The sequence below is a fragment of the Macadamia integrifolia genome, unplaced genomic scaffold, assembly GCF_013358625.1.
Source record: "Macadamia integrifolia cultivar HAES 741 unplaced genomic scaffold, SCU_Mint_v3 scaffold359, whole genome shotgun sequence".
NCBI lineage: Eukaryota > Viridiplantae > Streptophyta > Magnoliopsida > Proteales > Proteaceae > Macadamia > Macadamia integrifolia.
Window position 1 is genome coordinate 1 of NW_024869631.1, and position 21,809 is coordinate 21,809.

The following is a 21,809-nucleotide window of genomic DNA, read 5'->3' on the forward strand; positions in this document are numbered from 1 at the left end:
ATTTGCATGAAGGGTGGGATCAATGCGTTGTCCACATGGATATTAAATCCAGCAATGTAATTCTTGATTCCAACTTCAATGCTAAACTAGGGGATTTTGGACTGGCTAGGCTCGTAGATAATGAGAGAGGGTCACAAACAACTAATGTAGCTGGTGCCATGGGGGGAAGGCTAGTGGAAGGGGAGAAAGGGACACAAACAACCAATGTAGCTGGAACCAAGGGATACATGGCACATGAATATGTTATTACTGGGAAGGCTAGCAAAGAATCTGATGTCTATAGTTTTGGAATTGTTCTCTTAGAAATTTCTTGTGGGAGAAAGGCCGTTGAGAGGACAGTTAACCCAAGTGAAAAAAGTTTGGTACAATGGGTTTGGGAACTCTACGGAAGAGGAAAACAGCTGGAAGCAGCTGACCCAAGTGATGCTATGGATTTGGACAAGCAACAAATAGGGTGCATGATTGTTGTTGGGCTGTGGTGTTCTCAACAAGATTCCGATCTCCGGCCTTCTATTGGGCAAGCTATTAATGTTCTCAAATTTGATGCTCCACTGCCCATTCTCCCATATCGGAGGGTGCTTGTTTCTTCTCCATTCAACATGAATAAATTCTCGATTACATCAACGCATGGTTCTTCAGAATGTAATACAAGTAATAAACAACGTTCGTCCGGCAGCAACGCCACTGATTTCTGTGTTTTAAACAAATCATCTCCTTCATCTTCTCCCTCGGCATACCTCTTGTATAATACACGTTAAGAAAATTGTAATGTATTGAGTTTAAGAATGCAGTTCTTTTCCCTCCAGTTTCTTTTTTAGTATAGTTAACTGCAGATGTTTTTTATTTTCTAGTACAGATAGGCTTCCTTGCTGATTGCAATCCCGAAGGTGGGGTGTCTTGTCTTCTTATTTTTGGATTTTCGTTTTTAATAATATTATCCTTTTAGCAAGAAAAGTAATTGTTTTGATCAGATGCAAATTTTCAGGCTCTTTGTCTCCTGGTACTCCTACCTTACCCTCTCAGTGGTCCTGGCTGTTCTTATTTGCTTGCGCTACATTTTTTTTTTCCTATTTGTGTTGTTGAGTTCTAGTTCTAAAATTGCTTTTTACAGGATTTTTCTGTGGCTTTGTTGTTGGGTTTTTTCGTTTCTTTTTATACGTTCTTTCTTTTTTCAAATATTATGTAGAATTTTCTTCCTTCTTTACTGGATTAGAATAAGGAAAGGAGAAGAAATTCAGGAAATTATGGATGGAGAGTGATTCAAGTACAGTGGTAGCTTCAATTCAAAATGGGAATATCCCATGGAAGTTTCAGCAAAAATGAATTTATTTCCAAACTTATCTTAGCTCAATTTATTGATGGATTACCCATTTTTATAGGGAAAAAAATGTGATGGTCAATTCGATTGCGAAGGATTGTGCTAAAACTCAAAATTTCTGTTATTAGTCATCATGTCCAAGTTGTGCCTATCATGATATATTATGGGATAGTTTGGACAGACCTCGTTACCAGTTTGATTGATTGTCTATTGACACTTTAGTGTCTAAAATCTCATTAGTTTATTTGGCTAAAGGATGCTTCTGATGGCAATGCTAAAGGTGGCCCCTTTGGTCAAATCTTGAGGTTCTTGAGCTCGCTTGATGGTTATGATGAAGATGGCACCTTGAGGCCTTCTGTGTATTTATTCAAACCAAACTAAACCACTATTGGGAAGTGAATTGGGATTTTTGGAATCAGTAAAAATCAAACTTACCGGACCGACTGAATTGCATGACTGAAAGAAATTAGCAATGGGAGGAAAATATGCCTTTCAAAAAGATACCATTCACATGAAGAGTGGCACCCTGTAAGATGATAATTCCAACGTCATTAAATGGAATACCCCATATCAAGCCATGGGATTCTAGTGAAATTATGATCTTTTTTCTTTTTTTAATTTCATTGTCCTTGAGGACATGGACACTTGAAGGGGGAACAAATATTACGTGAAGAATAGATTTATATTCTTTTATGTATTAACAATGTAATAGGGGAGATAGTTCTTATGTGGGCTGAATGGGTGGACATGGATGGTTAAGAAACGGATATAAGAAGTTGTAATTAGGTGCAACTAGTGGGAGGTGTAGGAAGTAACTAGTAGGAACGTGGCTTCTCTATGGTCTATTTATTTAGTAAGAGATAATGAAGGAGTTAGAAATTAAATCCCTAAATTTCCTCTACGACAAAGGTAGTATTCCTTTCCCTATCTTTGCTCCTATCTTTTCTATTTTTTTTTTATTTTCTTTTCCCACCCTATTTTCTCTCATCTCCCATTTTATGTACGTAACAGGACCTCTATCAAATAGGTAAGAAATTGAAAAACCAAAAAAAAAACTATTTTTATGAATATTGAAATATTTGTATTGACACCAAACCGATCAACCATCCCTGAACACATCCCCTAAATCTATGGATCGAAATTTAGTCAAATTGTCGAACATATTACCAGTAGAGCCTCCTGGCCAGGGAGATAGCAATGCTGTTATTCTCCCTTGAAACAAACTAGAAAGTACAAGAAACAAAGAAGGTAGACAAGTGAAGGACATCTTTAAGGACGGATCTTATTTCCATTGGTGAGTTTACACTTTGCCATTGAAACTAGGTGATAACATCCTATTATCATAAACCAACACAGAAAGAACTTAGAGACATTAACCTCCGACCAGTTGTCTTTCCAAATCAGGAAAAATAGCTCTAATCTTCAATCCATTTGTAAATTCTGAGGACCTATATGTCCCAAGGAACTTCCAAACCATACCAAGCCAAAAAGGTTTAATGGTTTGGCTTCAGTTGGGCTCATTAGCACACTGAAATTGGACCAAGCCGAAATTTTTTATACCAGTGTGTTGTGTCTTTTATTTCGATTTATTTTATTTCTTATTTATTATAAATCATTATTTCATGCTTCCAGTGGCATTGTTGTAAATAAGGCATTATTTGGTAGCCTAGGTTTTATTTTATAATTTAATTTGTTTTGTTGACCCGGACTTGACCCCTACAAACCAAAATCCGACCCAGACAAATCCAAACATAAGGCAATTCTAATCCTACCTAAGAAAACCCAAACATTAGCAAATGGTGACTTGGAGTTTTATTATTTTACGACTTAGTCTACTTTCATCTCTCAAAGCGTCAATTCATTTGCTTCTATGTTCTACTAATTATATTGCACCCAAAAAATAAACATAAAAACGTTCGGCTAATTAATTGTAAGGTTCAGATCGACGATATATTATCTATTATCGTGCATGGGTTTACAACAATATGCATGTTTTGATTCATTTTCTACGTATAGTTAAAGGAAAAAGTTTCCATTGATCGCTCGGTGAACATATGCGATCCATTGTGTGTTTTGGATGAATAGAAATATATTTAGAAGGTAGAAAAATTTAAGAGCCGACCAGAGGGAAAACCTCCACCAAAACAGAGCAAAACACAAAAGAAAAAAGAAAGGGAGGATGGTGGCCTCAAAATCAGAAAGCAATCAGAAGAGTTAAAGGAGCCGAATCTCAAGACTCCACGAAGACACAGTAAAGCTTGTTCCAAGGGTAAACCAAACCCTCACCAAAGTTCATGGAGGAACTATAGAATTATATATCCACATCCGTTATTTAGGATTTTTCATGTGTCTTAATATACCCTTTGGCCATCTTCAGCTAATGCCTTAAAGATTTAAACTTGACCCCAAGCAGTATTTTGTGGAATTCATTTTCCCCACTTCAACACTTTCATCTGGAGAGGGTTTGCTACTTTCCTTCTATATATTTATACTCTTTTTCCTTCCTACAAAAATCCTAGATTACTTATACACACATTGAACTTGGACAGTTTTATGGCCTTGGTACGTGGGGAATATTATGTTGTGGTCGGCAGCAAAGAATTTTTTTTTTTTAAGATGAATGAAAACGTATTGAAGAAGAAGAAAAGAGAATAAAGCAAAAAGCCTCAACGGCTATCCAAAGGCGAAGGTAGAGAATCTTCTACTGTCTCTAGCCTTTCTTCTCCTCTGGCCTTTAATGGTACTATTAATATTGTCCTGTTTTTTTGGGTACAATATGTCAGTATTGTTCACATGACTTGATAACTTGGATATGAGACATAGCTTCGTACGTTAGTGTAATGGAATTTGCAGTTTCCGAGTTTGGGACCATTAGACAAACCCACGAGCTTGAACGTTTTCCAATAAAGATGAAAGCAGATAATAATGGAATTTGTAGTTTCTCTTCTCCATGCATAAGGAAATGTCAAAAATCTATATTATTTTCTCACCACCAAGCAAACAAAGTAGAATTTTTTGGATAAATGGCCCCGTTTCCTGCTCATTGATCACATTTGATATTTAATTAGGTGTAATAAGAATCAGTTTCATCAAATTACAAAAATCATATACCCTTCATGTGATTAAAATATAATGTCATTGTGATTGTAAGATTGTTACATTGCAATCTAGTGATCGTGGATTGATATCGGGAAACAGTTTTTCAACAAAACGGGTGAGGGGGGAGGTAAAACTACGAAAATTATGATCCTCCTCAAACTATGTAATGACAAAAGCCTAGTGCACTGGATAAACCCTATTTAATGATAATTTTATTATTTTAGTCAGTTTGGACCCAATATATATTAAATACTCCCCATACTCATTTAGAGATGAAATTTGTCAATATGGGTGCATAGGTCCTCTATCACATTAATCCTCTTGTTCTTTCATTTACCAAAAATCATCCACTTGTTCTTGCTATGTGGTCTTCGACCGTGATCTCATGAAAGAGCAAATGTCGCTAATATCATCAACAATTAGACAAGCCCCCAAAAGGAATTATAAAACTGATGACGGACTAGGTAACTTATGATAAATATTATTGTTAACTTTGTCTCGAATTCTTGACCCGTTTTGAAGACTGATCTACTCAGACATATTTTGGTGGTGGCCTGAATGGGAAGTTTTTTGAGATCTATGGTAGAAGCAGAGGGGTTGGGCCGATAGGCCTAAACTTGGAGCCTGCAACTTGAGGAGTATATAATGTACTATCGTCTTATTGAGCAGGTCATTGTAATTTGTGGGTTTTTCGAGCTAAGATATTAGAGCGAATTTTCTCACTGCTGCTTCGGTGTAATCTCTCTCTCTTCTACATAGTGAAATGTCTTCTTCTTCACCTGAGAACATAGCACACCACATCAGTGTGTGAACCTTGTTAAATCTCTATGTTGTGTGGATCTGGTTTTGTTTATTTTCGTATTTGTTGATGTTTGCCATAACAATTTATTTATTTATTTATTTACTCTTATAGAAGGATAGTTATCTTTCGCCCGTTGTCAAACGATAGAACAGTCTAGATGCACCTCTGTTCCCCCAATTATATGTCATCACGATAATCCATTCAACATGGCCTTAGGAAAACTTGATCCGTATGATTATCTCCCAACGATAGCCTGATCCGATATATTTTGTGGTTAATATTTTGAAACCCATTTTCAATATTTGAGTGGAGCTGCAAAGTTGACACTCAGATGGACTTTAGAAAGAGATATTTTAAAAGGGAGGTCAAGCATGTAGCATAGTAACCACACAGTGGGATTGAGTTTCTCCCTCTCCCCTCTACCCTCACCAAGTATGCAAACCCGTCCAGGTTCATCAAATATAAGCTAGCCAATAGCCTTTAATATTTCAGCAGATGAACATCTACAGGAGTAGTATAAATAGAGACCAATATGGCTCTCTCTTCAGTATGGATCAAAAGGATACAAAGGCACGTTTGGTGTCCCCTGGAGTTCCTCCTCTCACTTCAGCCAAGATTTGTATTCGACAAAACTTGCATGGCTGAAGTGTTTGGAGGAACTCTCGGTGCCACCAAACAATATTTATTCATACATCTGGCTCTTTGGAAATTGAGGAGCTCTACCGGCTTCTTCCATAATCTCTCTTCCCACTAACATTTATGGAAAGGAATGCTGCCTAGCTGCGCATTTCTATGCCTCTGTGTGTTTTCTCATTGGCCTGTGTGCCGGTGCAGTAGTTACATGACCATCTCTCTCTCTCTCTCTCTCTCTCTCTCATAACGCTTTTGGAGTCTGAGTGGTGGATTTTATGGGTGGCATTCATGTCCACACTGCCTTCCTATCTATGATATTGTTTATTCATGCATATCTACTCTCTCTTCTCTACATTCTCTTGCTTTGTGCTCTTTTTGCATTCAAGGTCCATCATTACCGTCCTTGCTTGTTGATGGTTGATTAGGTTTTAGTGCATGTGAAGAATTAAATCTTATAACAATAGATATGCTTTTCTTCATAATCGACATTGGTTTAATGGCATTTCTTGATTTGGCCTTTTTTGGCTCTGAATCCCTTATGATACCGTTTCAACCACCAATTTGTTAATCTATTTGGCAACACGCCTGCAGTAATGAAGATGCGAAAACTGATGATGGTCATGCCGAAGGTGGATAGGTACCTTGATTTTTGAGTGGTTTTCTTGGGCTTATGGCTTTATCCGGTATCCTTAAATTATTTTTATTAATTAAATTCTTTTCTGATTCCTACCAAGAAATAAAGGAAGATGCGAATGGTACAATATAGAGGGATGTTTTCTAGATTTATTTGGTTGGTAGGCCTTGTATTTGAGATGATGCTAAATGTTAAGGAGCTGTAAAAATTTTGTTACTAATCCCAATTTTTTTATTTTTATTTATTTATTATTATTATTTTATTTATTATTTATTTATTTATTTATTTATTTATTTTGTGTGTGTGTGTGTAATGGATAGGCCCCAAGAGACCTCTTGAATGTGAGATTTTTGTCCTTGTGTAATAGATAGGCCCACTTTACAAAAAAGTATGATATGAGATTTTGGTCCTTGCCAACTGAGCTACTCCCCTGGGGTAATATTAAACTTTTCAATTTGCAAGAAGAATGAACAATTGAATAAGAGAAATTCACAAGGGGAGAGAGAAAGAGAGAGATCACCGGAAGAAGAATCCAATCTAGGGGGAAGATTAGTAATGGTTTCACCCTTAGATGGTTTGAGCCTTCGATCATAGAAGTTGTAAGCCTCTCATCACTAATTTTCATGTATGGAAAAAATGGTGGCAAGAATAGTGGAAAAGGTGAAGGCGATTGGGGAACACCTGTTGGTGGCTTCTTCACCATCATTTCTGATCAAAGAAGGCAATAGTTGTGGCTTGAGTGAGCACAGGTAAGAGACTTACAAGAAGTGTTACAGTTTTTTTGTGGAAGGTTGATATTATTTTACATGCACTTTTTTTTTTTGCTAAAGGTCAGCAAATGAATATATATATTATTTTACAGACACATCCTTCCTGTGCAATTGTTCAAAGTAAAAAAAAAAATACAGTTTGATGGACAGGAATACTATGTTTCACAAAAGAAAGGGCAGATCTGCTAGCTTGATCCATAAATTGGTCTATCGTGATCTAAGAGAGTTAAAATTTTCTTTCAATACTGTGGTGTAGTATATTTTTTATTTGTTATATAGCAAGAGATTGGAGATATCTCTTCTGCCTCTGTCGTGGCCGAATAGGCTAATTTTGGAAATCCATTGTTGTAAGCCTGAGGTTCAGGAGGTGACACTAAATATGGATGGGTGTTCTCTAGAGAATCTTGGTAGGGTGGGGATTGGAGTTATCTTTTCCCCTACCTTTCCTCCATTCAGTGGAGATTATGTCACCGATACAGAGAAGCAAATCCAATAACGGATTATCTAGCTAAAATGGCAGCTCAGAGTGGAATTTCGAAGATCTCTCAGTTCTTCCATCCTCAATCCAATATCAGATTAGGATGGATGCTGAAAACCGTCCAAGATTTTCGGACTTGATTTCTTTTCCCTTGCACATATCTGAAGAGCTTGTTGTTGATGTAAATTCCAGAACAAGATAAGATTAGTGGTTCACTACTGATGGCAAAGTCGAAGGTGGTAGTTTAATTTTTTTATTTTGTGGTTGTATTTGTTTGGAGATGTCTAGTTGATAATTTTTTTGTACATATTTTATTTTTTTATATCTAATACAATCTCATATTTAAAAAAAAAAAAAAAAAAAAAAAAAAAGAACGAAGAGGTTCTACAATCTTCTTGTGAGAATCGATCCTACACTCTTGCCTTATGGGTAGTTGATGTGACTATTCTAATAAAAGGATAGAGAGGTGAAGGTCTGGATTAACAAGACCTTATCGCATTATTATTTTTTATTTTTTATAACCTTAAGATAACTTGTGACGTAGATGTCATCAATACAAAAATGATGAAGCCTCATTTCTTTTATGAGTCTACCTATAATGACTTTAAAATTGGTTCCTCTCTTATTTATAATAAAATATTAAAAATATATTAAATGATCTCGTTATTAATAATGTTGGTATAAGTATAATACTCAGCCACTGATATTAGGAAGAAGGTATAAACCAAATGAGAAGATCCACCACAGATGTACACACATGAGACTCCCTATATATGATTTGATGCATAGGGAATGCTCCTCATAACCTAAACATCTTTAGTGGTTTGAGGATATTGAGGCGTGATTTAGATAATATAACTTTATGCCTAAAGGGAACATTTCCTCTTTTGAAACCATGCATGTTGAACCTAGCAAGAATGCCAGAATCTAACCAATTTAGTTAGATTATGATTAGCCTAACATCTGATTCGTGTGTTCTTTCATAAGTTTTGTCCCAAGTATATAATTGGTTTCATTTAGAGCTTTCATTAAGAAATTAGTAGACAGCCATACCCTTATCGATGTCAACATGCCCACATCGTTACTAATAAACAATATACATCTACATATAGGACTAGAAAACAAAATGCATTGGAGAGACATTCAATTAGATATTTGAGACCGATACAAGGTATTTTTCCTAAAGGGAAGGAATTTGAAGGAAATCTCTATGTAGTTGGAAACTGTGATATTCAAGTTCAAAGGTCTACTTCTTCTTGATGACACTGTTGGCTGACCAAAGTGGATGTATGAGGTGAGGCCACCTACCGATGAGAATCTTAAGGCAAATTTTTTAGACATCCATAAGACCAAGAAAAGGGACAGGGCTGGTAAAAATGTCCGAACTTTATAAAAGGGATGTCACATTAAGTCGACTGATAGGATATAGATAATGTTCTTATCGGCCACATAGATGAGAAAAGGCAATGTAGCGAAGATCTTTTTTTTTTTTTTTTGCTAAAAGTCAGCTAGAGAATAATATTAATAGTGAGGAAATAGAGAGAAACACAATACAGAGCGACCATTGGATCAATATTCCACCTTCGACATTGCCATCAGCAGAGATAAAGATACCTCGGTCTCTGTTGAAAGTCCCAATTTAAATCATAATTTATAAAGGCTGGAAGACAGTTCCAAAACATAGAGCTTCTATTTGTTGCAGCATGCTTCGCTAACTTATCAGCGACTGAATTCATTTCCCTATAACAATGAGTAATGTCACTGAATTTTGTTTAGGTATTGTCTGAAATTCCTTCATTGTTGTTCAAAGCACCATAGAATAGACTAATATTTTATATAGCTTACAATGGCCTGTGAGTCACATTCAATCAATTCCATTATTCTGAGCCATTTGCAACCCCACAAAGAGAGCAGAAAATTTTGCAAAAAAAATTTGTACCAATTCCTTCAAACTTCCCAAAACAACCTAGTGGAATACCCCTATCATTTCTTATAATTCCACCTGCTCCAGTGCGACCAGGATTGGCGAGAGAACAACCATCTATGTTTAACTTAAAACATCCCAATTCTGGACATTTCTAGGTAATTTCCAAGATTCTTGATGTAGGGGATCTAGCTATCACCACCATTAATTTTTTGGAAACAAGCAGATCAGCCACAGAGAATACCTGAATTGCTACCTGCGTTGAATATTCTTGGAGGTTGCAAAGAATCGCAGCTATCACAGAGGAAGTGTGACGCATTTGATTGTCGAGGACCCTTTTATTTCTTTCCTCCTAGATGTGATAGGGAACTAGAATAGCTAGCGGGAGCCATAACTTGTTGCAATGAATAATCCCAGCTTTTCTTCTCCACCATGAAAATAGTTCCTCAATCGACAGGAAACCACCCCATTGCAAGGAGAAAAAACCAAGCAAGATGTCCAGATACTAGAGGCATACTCACATTCTAGGAATAAATGGAGCAAAGATTCCTCATTCTAGTAACATAAAGAACACCTAAAAACCAATGGGATTGATCTTTTAACTAGCATATCATCTGTGGGAAGTCTACCATGAACCAGCCTCCACCCAAAAATTGATCGATGAGGATGAGACCCTTCAGCCAGACTAATGGACCCCATCCACATACCACCCTTTTCACTCTCACCTTGTCCCAAGCTGATGAAATTGAGAAATTCCCAGATTTAGTCAAAGCCCAAATTCTTTTGTCTTCCATTGGCATTGAAGGGAGAGGAATAGCTTCAATGCGAGCAAAAATGGTGGCTATAATGGGGGAAGTTACTGCAGGCAGGTCCCAACAACCGTCTACTATGAAGTCTGCGACCTTAGCATTCAAGTTTGTGGTAGGAGGATGGATGGATGATAACTCATCTTGAATACTCTGGCTCCCAATCCATTGATAGTGCCAAAAACTGATAGAATGACTATTGCCGACAATCCATCTTTCGGAACTGTTTACAAAGCTCCAAACCTATCGAAGACCTGGCACAATAGAGGAAGAGGCTATATATTTTTTAAGAGATCCATCTATTGCTAATAATCTGGCATGAAGAAAAGCAGCCAAACCATGATTTGCCAGTCTTAAAAAACCAGCTCAGTTTAGCTAGCAAGGCATGATTTACATCTCCAAGGCGGCAGATACCTAGCCCACCCTCATTCTTGGGCTTACACACAAAGTCTCATTTCACAGTCATCAGCTTCTTGGAACTAGAATCCCTGCTCCAGATGAAATTACAAATCCACCTTTCCATTATCTTTACAATTGAAGTAGGCCAAAGATAAATGGAGAAGTTGTGAAGAGGAATGCTACTCACCACCGATTTCACTGATTTCACTGTTCCAGCTAAAGATAAGAGCCTGCCCTTCCAATCTACCAATCTTGATTTGATTTTATCCATGAATGGAAAAATCACCTCCCTTTTAACATGCCCTTTACTTAGCTCCACGTATAGATACCTGGTTGCGAACTACATTCTGGGATCTTTAGCACCCCTTTAATCCTTTGCTTCCTACTGTCGGGGATTGAGTTAAGAAATATTTTACTCTTCTCTAGATTAAAAAACTTGTCCCGAAGAAGCTTAATAAGCATCCAAAAAGCATTTGAGATGCTTTATTCCACACAAATCCACTTGAATGAAAATGAGCAGATCATCCGCATAGAGAAGATGAGAAGAAGTTTTAACACTTCTTGGTCCTGGCATGCATTTTATCTTGCATTTCTCACATAAATCACGAAGGCCCCTACACAAAACCTCTTCAGCTATAATGGAAAGCATTGGAGATAGAGGATCACCTTGCCGAAGACCTCTGCTAACTTCAAAAAAACTCATAGGACCGCCGTTTATCAGAACTGACATCCTTGTTGAGCATAAAATTTGTTCAATCCAACCAATCCAGGTTTCAGAAAAGCCAAATTTCTTCATAACATCAAACAAGAAGCTTCATTCAAGAGTATCAAAAGCTTTATGGATATCGAGTTTCAAACTCAAATGCTACACTAATATTCGAAAAAATTATTTTACCCTTTTGGAAGGCTCCTTGCTCCCCAAATATAAGACAAGGCAAAAGAGAAGCAGGACCGGTAGAAAGAATTTTGCAAATAAGCTTGAAGAAAAAAATTTCCAAACAAATTGGTAGAAATTGTCCAACCTTAATGGCATTGGAAACTTTTGGGATAAGGATTAGAAAATTACGTTTTGCCTTTTGTGAAGATCATTAGACCTAGTGTAGGTTCAAGTCTATAAGACACCTACAATGATGTATTCTATTATGTTTTAATATAGTAAGTAATTTTTTTCCTACTAATTCTTGTTATTCTGAAACTTGAGGGGGGATAGTTGGAGTTTTAAGTTTCAAAACAACTAGTCTCTTCCTTTGTTTAAGTTCTTTGGTACTAGTAAAAGCATGTGAGCTAAAGTTTAGTCCCATATTGAAAAATTGTAAAAGTTTTTTTAGGTATTGATGCGGTAAAAATTGACCGGGTGACCTTCCCTACAGTTCTTGATGCTCCAACTGACCTACACAGAAGAGAAGACAGGGGAGAGCCGAGTTGGCTCGACAGGGGACTCTCCGATGCCTAAGTCAGATCTTTCCACACCAGATGCTCAAGAGAGCTTTTTCAGTCTAAAGAAGTGATCGATCCTCTATGATGGAGGCTTACCTTGGTATTTATAGGCTGCTGATGGAGAGAGAAGGAGGGGCGTTTGTGGAGAGTCCTGTTTAGGCATAGAGTCCTTGAGGGGAGTGGTTCTGTGATTCTAGGAATATTCTGGGTTCTAGGGCATGTTCTGAAAATATTTCCTATTGATCTCGGAGGTGCAAGTCATGAGAGGGGTGGACGCCTCTGATGATGTGTAGTGGATAGAGTCCTACCCCCGTGATTAGGGATCACGTCCCTTTTAGGTTTGTATACACGCTTCAGTCGTGCTGAGGAAGGAGATATATTTTACCTCATCACCAGCCCCCCGCTCTAGCAGTTTGGATCGATCTGTTAGAGCATTTAATTTGATCTCGAATTTTGAGTGACACGCACTGTCTATTCGGTGCGAAACGCTCTGCTTCACTTTCTCAGTCAAAGCTGCTCAATGGTTCAAGGATGTGACTGTCGCTTATTCAAAGGCGGAGGAGGAGGCAAAACGCCTTCATGGAGAGCTACACAAGATCACAGGCTAACTGGAGGTTGAGGAGAAAATGGCACGATCTGAGGAGGTCCATGCCAATGATGTTGAGTTGATAATTGGAGAGCTGAAACAAGAGGTTGCTAAGCAGCACAATGCCAACAACAACTTGATAAAGGAGAATGATGCCCTCTAGGTTGAGTTATCCTAGACTCAGGACGCTAGCAAGAAGAAGGAGGAGGAGCTCGTAGCTAGGGTTGGCGAGCTAGAAAGGTAACACCGGGCTAAGCTGGAGGCCAATGAGGTGGCTGAACCTCTAGGCCTGTCAGAAGTGGTTGGATGTTAACATTGCTTTGTTTCAGGTTGGCTCGGGCGATGCCATCCGGTTCATCCTGAGTAAGATGTCAGGCTACAATCTGACGGACTATGAGTAGCGCGTTCCCGCCCCTGCTACATCGGTGCAGCTCGGTGGCTCGATCGATGTTGGTGAAGAGGTGACCCGACTCGAAGGATAGCCAAGTGAAGAGCTAGGCCCATGGATTATCCCCCGAGATTAGCCTTATATATATTTTATGTAGATGTCTCCTTCGGCAGCGATGTACTTTGAGGGCATTTTTCCTCTTTTTTGATGAATGGAAAATTTATTTTGATGTCTTCATCTCTCAGCATTCTTGTGCTTCTTTATTTATTTTTTTGTACTTCGAGCACGACTCGAAATTAGTAACTGTTGGAAGAATAAGGACCAGTATAGCTGCCAAAGTGTGGGTCCATTCCCTAGCTGAGCTCGAATTGATCTTCCATATCTAGCATATAAGCTCTTGAGGTGCCAAGCCTAGGCCTAGCCATGGGGTTGCCGAGCTGGGGCTCGATCTTAGAGAATGCTGAGCTTGGGCTCAGTCTTAGAGGGTGCCGAGCTTGGGCTAGGTCTTTTGAGGTGCCAAACCTGGGTTTGGTATTGGCATTGCCGAGCTGGAGCTCGGTCTTTATGCCTTAGCTGTTAAGGTCTTTGAGTTGCCAAACTAGGGTCTGGTCTTGATAGTGTCGAGCTTGAGCTCAGTCTTAGATGCTACCGAGTTGAAGATCGATCTTGGATGCTATCGTGCTATATCCCGGTCTTAGATACTGCCGAGCTATAGCCTGGTCTTTATGCCTTAGTTGCTAAGGTCTTTGAGTTGCCAAACTAGGGTCTGGTCTTAATAGTGCCGAGCTTGAGCTCGGTCTTAGATGCTGCCAAGCTAGAGCCCGGTCTTAGATACTACCGAGCTGTAGCCATGTCTTTATGCCATAGTTGTTAAGGTCTTTGTTTCCTTAGAAGAGCCAGATATTTGGGAGAAGTTTTATAGTATATTGATGTGTTGTATGCACTTGGGACTAATACATTGCTCCGAAATAGAATCTAATCCGCTCCGTGAATAAAATTGAATAATTGAGATATGGAAGCTAAGGTGCTGACAATATAAAATCTACAAAACTATCACCCAATCGATGGGATTTCAATGCAATCTACTGATAAAACTGTCTACTGGTAAAAAATTTTGAGATTTTCAACATTCTATGCCCTTGGTATAGCTGTACCCCCTGAGTTTGCAAGTGGCCAGTTCAACTCTTCTAGATCTCTATTAGAGAACGTATTGAGTGGATCCATTCTGAGGGTTTTGACAGGCTGTTTCGTGATGCATACAAACCGCACATGTGCTTTGAATTTTCTGACTGATTTCGTCGTGGCTCCGCCCATGATTGTTAGAATGGCTGGACCCACTAGCTGGTTATCATACGCGTTAGCTCGACCAGTGATTGGTTCCTTTAGTGGCTCAATCCTATCTCGACTTAGCCTTACATCATCTCTCCTCGGCTTGGTCCAGTTCCTTCCATATTTCTGCTTCAAATACTTGTTATGGTATCCAGCCTTAATGAGCTCATCAATTTTCCTTTTCAGAGACTTGCAGTCTTCAGTGTCATGCCCATGGTCTCGGTGGTATCGGCAGTATCGACAGTATCGACAGTATCGATTGGGGTTCCTCTCCTCTGGTTTAGCCAACATTGGCCTGGGCCAACGAAAATACTTTTAATCCTGGATCTCTAAGAGTAGGTTTGTTTGGAAATGATAAAGTTCATATTGCTCGGGTTCATCAGTGTCAAGCGATCGATCTGTTCTATTCTTCTTTGGCTCGCGGGAATCATCCCTAGGCCTCAGAGTCTTTTTCTTCTCCTTCTCTAACTGATCACCAATGTCAGCTATCCCTCTGGCGGCCAGGACTTCCTCCATGTTGGCATATTGATTACATCGTCTTAATAGCTCGGGCATTGTTTCTGGGAAGTCAAGGACTAGAGACTGGACCAGATCAGGGTACATTATCCCGTTGCACAACGTGCTATATGCCACTCTTTTCGTTAGGTTTTTTACCTCCAGTGTCGCCTTGGTGAATTAGGCAAGGAACTCTCTTATAGTCTCTCCTACTCCCTGCCTTATGTTCATCACATTTTGTGTAGTTTTCTTCTGCTTCATACTTGCTTGGAAACATGTGAGAAAGGCTCTTATCAGCTCTTCATAGCTGTGGATGGACTGGAGCCACAAGTTCAACATCCATACCAACGCTGCTCCTTTTAATGAGGCTGCGAAGGCTCAGCAGAGAATGGCTTCTGACCTACCATGAATCGTCATGGTCAAGCTATAATACAGTAGATGATCATAGGGATCTGTGGTGCTATCATATCTATTGAAGACGGGTATCACAAAATTTAGGGGCAGCTCGACGTCTATCAGTTCGTCGGATAGTGCATTATGGGCCGAAGTTACAGTTATTTCGGTCGGGTGCCTTTGCCTCTGATTTCCTTTTACTTACTCAATGAGGTGCTGGATGCAACTCTCCAAGTCATCCCTTCTCTCCTCAGCTCAGAGATCCAGGGATCGAAGTGCCCTTTCACCTCTTCTGGGGCTTCTTCCACGGCCTTGGTGACCACCAGGCCGATCCTGACCTTACTGTAGTGCACCTCTAGTCGCCCTGATGGGCAAGTCCTGACCCCTATGGGGCTGATATCACCGAGCTGTCCTTTGAGAGTTTTCACGTTCTTCTCTATGCGGACGCATGCCTCTAGTGAGTCTTTAGGCGACAGCCAACGTCTTCCTACCCGGGGTGGGGATCTATGGACATCATGTGTCTCTGGGCTCCGGTGACATGCGGAACAACGAGCTCTCCCATTCTGGGTAGGAACGGGACCATGACTGCGCCCCTCGGTAGGAGAGCGGGGTGGTACCAAGTGAACAGTGTATGACGTTCTGGCCGACCCCCTCCTTGCTATTGATTGAGGGGTGACACTGTTGTCAGGAGATTCATCGTTGAGTTATCTAACTGGAACAGGCCTACGCGGCTGAGCTGAACTAGTCCGTGGTATTGGAAGTACTGAGCCGAATTGACGTATGAAGTCCCGCACCAGTGCGTTTGTTGCTAACACTTGTAGCAACAGGCTCTGCATCTGCTCTTCCATGTTTGGGTGAGTTACCCAGGATGATGGGACATAGCGAGATAGCTGAGGGTTTTGCTTACGCTGATCCCCCTCTCCCTGGGTAACTTGCGCATTAGGCCTAATTTACTGGGGTCCTTGTGGAGGGGTCTCTACTGAGACATTCTTCTGCTCTGCCATTGGTGGTGAATGGGGACATCCAAGTGGCAACTCGCGGGTAGATCTTACTCATATTGTCGTAGAAGAAACGACCTTCTCACTCCTTAATTGCATTGATCCAAGGTAACTTTTTATAACTATTTCCCATGGACGGTGCCAATCTAATGTGAAAAAAATTGACCAGGTGATCTTCCCTGCAGTTCCTGATGCTCCTGCCAAACTATACAGAAGAGAAGGCAGGGGAGAGCTGAGCTGACCCGACAGGGGACTCTCTGATGCCTAAGTCAGATCTTTCCACAGCAGATGCTCAAGAGATCTTTTTCAGTCAAAAGAAGTGATCGATCCTCTATGATGGAGGCTTACCTTAGTATTCATAGGCTGCTGATGGAGAGAGAAGGAGGGGCGTTTGTGGAGAGTCTTGTTTAGGCGTAGAGTCTTTGAGGGGAGTGACTCTGTGATTCTAGGAATATTTTGGGTTCCAGGGTATGTTCTGGGAATATTTCCCGTTGATCTCGGAGGTGCAAGTCGTGAGAGGGATGAATGCCTCTGATGACGTGTAGTGGATAGAGTCCTACCCCCGTGATCAGGGATCACGTCCCTTGAATGTAGGAGTGGATGTGTGCACGTTCTGGGTGCCTTATTTGGCTGTGCCAAGCCGAGGTGATTGGTTGACATGAGAAGAGGCCGAGGTGGCTACTCAGCACGAGGAGAGGCCGAGGTGGCTACTCGGCATGAGGAGAGGCCGAGGTGGCTACCCAGCACGAGGAGAGGCCGAGGTGGTCGGTCAGTCTTCTGTTCAGGTTTGCATACACGCTTCAGCCGTGCTAAGGAAGGGGACATATTTTGCTTCACCAGGTATATATATAGGAAATAGTTTTTAAGGGACATAGTGTTTCTTAGAGAGAAGTCTCTCCACTCTCTCATGTGTGGGGGCTGTTAGGGTGCTTTTTCAATCACGTGTGCATGGGTGTGGGTCCTCCTTTCCCTTACTTATTAGTCAAATATTTTTTAGCTCCAAAATTCAAAATTTCAATTTGAAATTTGGAACCAAAATCCAAATTCCATCAATGTGAATGACTATACATGTACTTACTTATCAATACATTATAGTAGTTAAGTGACACACCTATACTGACACCTGTAGAAAACAGATACACCCTATGTATGAAGGGATAGATACCTGTATACAGGTACTTGTAAACGTACAGATACGTTTGGGCCTATAAATACCTGCTTACATGTTAGAAAAATAAAAAAAATCTAGAGAGTCATGTCTGTCTTGTACACTCATACCAAATACATTTCATGTATTGTATTTGATTATATTTCTTCTTCTTTCCTCCCTCTCTTTGAGTTTCTTAATATAACTTACAGACTCCCTTTCTTAATCACACTTAGAAGTGCAACCTTTATGATTATTTTAGATGTAAAAGAGCGGGTCAACCCTGTATACACAAATTAGGGGCTCTTTAATACCTTAAGGAGAATATCTTATACGACTTCCCCCTACTGCACTAGCATACGGAACTTTCTAATGCTTCAACTTTTGTACCTAATACAAGAGCTACATCTCAAGGTTAGTGCATTATCTAACATTCACTACAGATAAGTCTATCACTACCCCTCTAATTATTTTGTTACAACAGCTTTGGCAATTTAAAGTATGAACAAACATAGTTTGACAAAAGAGAATGCAAAGGACTTAAACATGATCCCTTTACCTACAAAGGATAAAATGTTCTATTTCCAGCCGCTTAACCGATTCCCAGCCTTCTCGGTTATGTCTTGAAATAAAGATAGAGGCGGAGTTTCCATCGTCGACCGAGACTGACCCACTTAATTAATTGCCAAGAGAGAAAGAACCTTCCAAATCAACACCGTTGAATTTAAGCGGAAAAGTAGGACATCCACATGATCTCAGAGAACCTGCAACGACTTAGAGAAGAAAGCCTACATATTATTGATGATCCCTCTTATTGGGCTGGGACTGGGTCCCCTTGCTTAACAAAATATTGGATTAAGCTCCTCCACATCCAAGGTCCCATGGGGGCTAAGGGCTACGCCATTGGTATTTTGTAATCCAATATTGGAAAGTTGAGTAATAACAAAGACGAATTGAAGGGTTCAGACTTGAATTGCAAACAAGAATCATTTCCCAAATTAAATCGATTTGTTTAAGCCAGAATCGAAGGACAATTTATTAAATCATAATTAATGAACGATTAAAAAATTATTTTAATGAAAATTAAAGGGTTTTCATTTAACCTTGGTATGACCTAGTCCATACAGTTGTGGGGTCAATATAAATCTATGGAACCAGTCAGACTAAAGGCCTAAATACCCATCGTTAACAAAAAAATAAAAAGAACCAAAAAAAAAAAAATTGATTAAAAAACTGGCTTGTCCTCGATCCTATATGCTATCATGCTAACAAGCTGACAATTAATTTGTAGTTTCTAAGCCAATGATTTGGGGATTTGGACTGGCCTCCTACAAAATATTGAATATAGTTTGGATTACATTTATTGTTATTGTATTAAATAACATAGATGACCTCATTACTTATCTTGTTGGTGATTGTGACATCTTCTTTGGAGTCCTATAGGTTTTTTGGCCATTTCAAGGGAGAACAACAGTTTGGCTGATTTCTTTGCTAGAAAAAGCCGGTCGTTGACGTGTATGACTCGTTGTCCTGGATTCTTGATAATTGGAATTCAAAAACCATGTGTTTAACAAGTTATCATCAATGAATTTATTATATTATCAATATAAATAAAAAATTCGAACACCTCATGACTTCAACTAACCACAAAAAGTTCGGATACTGATTTGGTATGACTTCTATTTTAGAAGTTATTAGTTTGATTTCTTCACCTTATTTTAGTGAAATAATTATCAAAATTTTCACTGAAATTTTAAAACAAATGAGAAGATCTTTCAATTTTGAAATTGAAGTACGTTTACTCTTGCGCTTTAATGAGTGCATGATTAGTTTGATGGGCAAAGCATTGACTTCATGTTAAAAATAAAATATCACCTTTCTTTTTTCTCATGATGGTATCAAGTATAATATGAAATGATTCTCGTACTAGGACCTAATCCAAGGTCATCATCACCACCACCACTTCCTAGCGTGGTTGAGTATTATATCGTATTGGTTGTATCGGCCTTATTGTATTAGTATCGGCTGAGATCGATCCTTGATCCTTGATCGATCCGGATCAGTTATCCGTATAGTTTCAAGGGTAAAAAAGTAAAAAATCGTACTTTTTCCAAAAAACCAAAGGGCAAAAGTGACCAATACCGATACCAAGAACTAAATCCCTGCTTCCCAGCATTGTCCCCGTACCCGCCCCTACTCTGCCCTTGTCCCTACCACAACCACCACCACCTCTCACAAAGAAATATAGAGAATCTACTCTAAAAAATTTGAACTATCAAAGAAATTTCTTATTCTTGAAATACTTTAAAAAGATGTAATCAAACAACTTATATTTCTTGACAAAAAAATTATTTATTGATTATTTCATAGAATCAATCTGTATTTACTAATAGGATTGATAGCCTAGTAGTGAAAATGCCCTCAATCCATCACTGCTAGAGTGTCCAATGGAAACAAAAATCTTGAAAAATATTTACCAAAATAAAAGACTTGGACGACCACTAGAGAGTCCACCAAAAAAAAAAAAAAAAAAAATCACATTAAAAAAAAAAAAAAAAAAAAAAAAAAAAAAAAAACGTAATACATCCAAGACGGCTATGATATGTTTTCAATAAAATTTTTTAAAATAATAATAATAATTTAAAAAAAAAATTTGCATTCCTGTAAGCAACGGCCATTATAAAAATCTTCAGCTCCGTTCAAGCTTCACATTCAAGCCTTTAACAAAAAAAATCATGTCTTTTATCACATCAGGGAATTGGTGGCATCTCCAATCTCCAAAGCTTAATTTCATTCTCTTTCATTTCCCTTTGTACTTTTTGCTTCTACTCCCTCCTGCAACATCACTGAGCTTCAACTTTTCCAGTTTCAATAACTCTTTTATATGGGGTTCTAACGACACCATCAAACTCATGGTAGATGCACAACTCTCTGACTCTGACCCAATCATCGACCTCACAAAAAATGGAGATGGAAAAATTACTGGTAGTATGGGTGGAGTGTACTATAATGCTCCAGTTCAGCTATGAAAAAAGAAGACCAAAATCCAAACCAACTTCACCACCCATTTTTCCTTCACCTTCAGAAATTCCTATCAATTCCAAAAAAAATTGCAACTCCTCTAACCCTCTTTACTGCGTCATTGGAGATGGGATTGCTTTCTTCCTTGCTCCCTATGGTTCTGTAGTCCAAGATATAAGCCACAATAGTTATTTTGGTGGTGGTCATGGAGGTGGTGGTCTTGGTCTCTTCAACAATGCAGCTAAAGGAACCAATAATTCCATCATTGCTGTGGAGTTCGATACTTACAAAGATTATTGGGATCCAGATAACAGTCACATAGGTATTGACATCTCTTCCATTGTATCTGAAAAGACTATCTCAAGTAATAGAAGTTTTTGGAGTTGGATTTGTTAAGTTTGTCTCGAATTCTTGACCCGTTTTGAAGATTGACCCGATCCGACATATTTTGGTGGCGACCCGAATGGGAAATTTTCTGAGACCTGTGATGGAAGCAGAGGGGTTGGGCCGATAGGCCTAAGCCCGGAGCCCATCACTGATCTCGTATGGGGGTGCGAGGGCGTAGCCCCATTTGGTATGGCTCGATCGGATCGACCGAGACCCTATGGATCGACCCGTGATTTGGAGTATATATAATGTACTGTTGCTTGTTGAGAAAGTCATTGTATTTTAGGGTTTTTCGAGCTAGGGTTTCAGGGCGAGTTTTTCCTCGCCGCTGCTAGGGTGTAATCTCTCTTCTGCATAGTGAATCATCTTCTTGTTCGCCCGGGGATGTAGCACACCACCCTGGTGTGTGAACCTCGTTAAATTTCTGTGTCGTACGGATCTATTGTCTCTTTATTATTCGTGTTTCTTGGTGTTTGATCTTACAGGATGAGAAATAATTCTAGTCCTTGGGAGGCTTCCATTGGTTATGATTCAAGTTCCCAAAACTTGAGTGTTGCATTGACTTGTTCTAATAAATCTGTTCCTTGTGAGACCTGTTGTAATACCCTACTTCTTAAACCCGGTCTGATTACACGGTTGACCCGGTTTAACTATGCAGGACCCGAACCAGAGAGAGTTATAGCGGGCTCCTTATGGACTATGATGGCAAGGGTGACCTTAAACACCGGCTGGCCCGACAAGTCCGAGCCAGTGCCAGAAGAGACG

The 21,809-nt window shown here is 39.4% G+C and overlaps 1 protein-coding gene across 1 annotated transcript in view; it reads left to right on the forward strand.

Annotated features, from left to right (window-relative positions):
* Positions 1 to 35: 35 nt before the first annotated feature.
* LOC122068224 (serine/threonine-protein kinase PBL27-like) overlaps positions 36 to 21,809 on the forward strand; it is a 107,085-nt gene continuing 85,311 nt past the window's right edge. The window contains exon 1 of the mRNA XM_042632092.1: positions 36 to 742. Within this exon, the coding sequence (XP_042488026.1) occupies positions 36 to 742 (707 nt within the window). The remainder of the gene's footprint in view (positions 743 to 21,809) is intronic.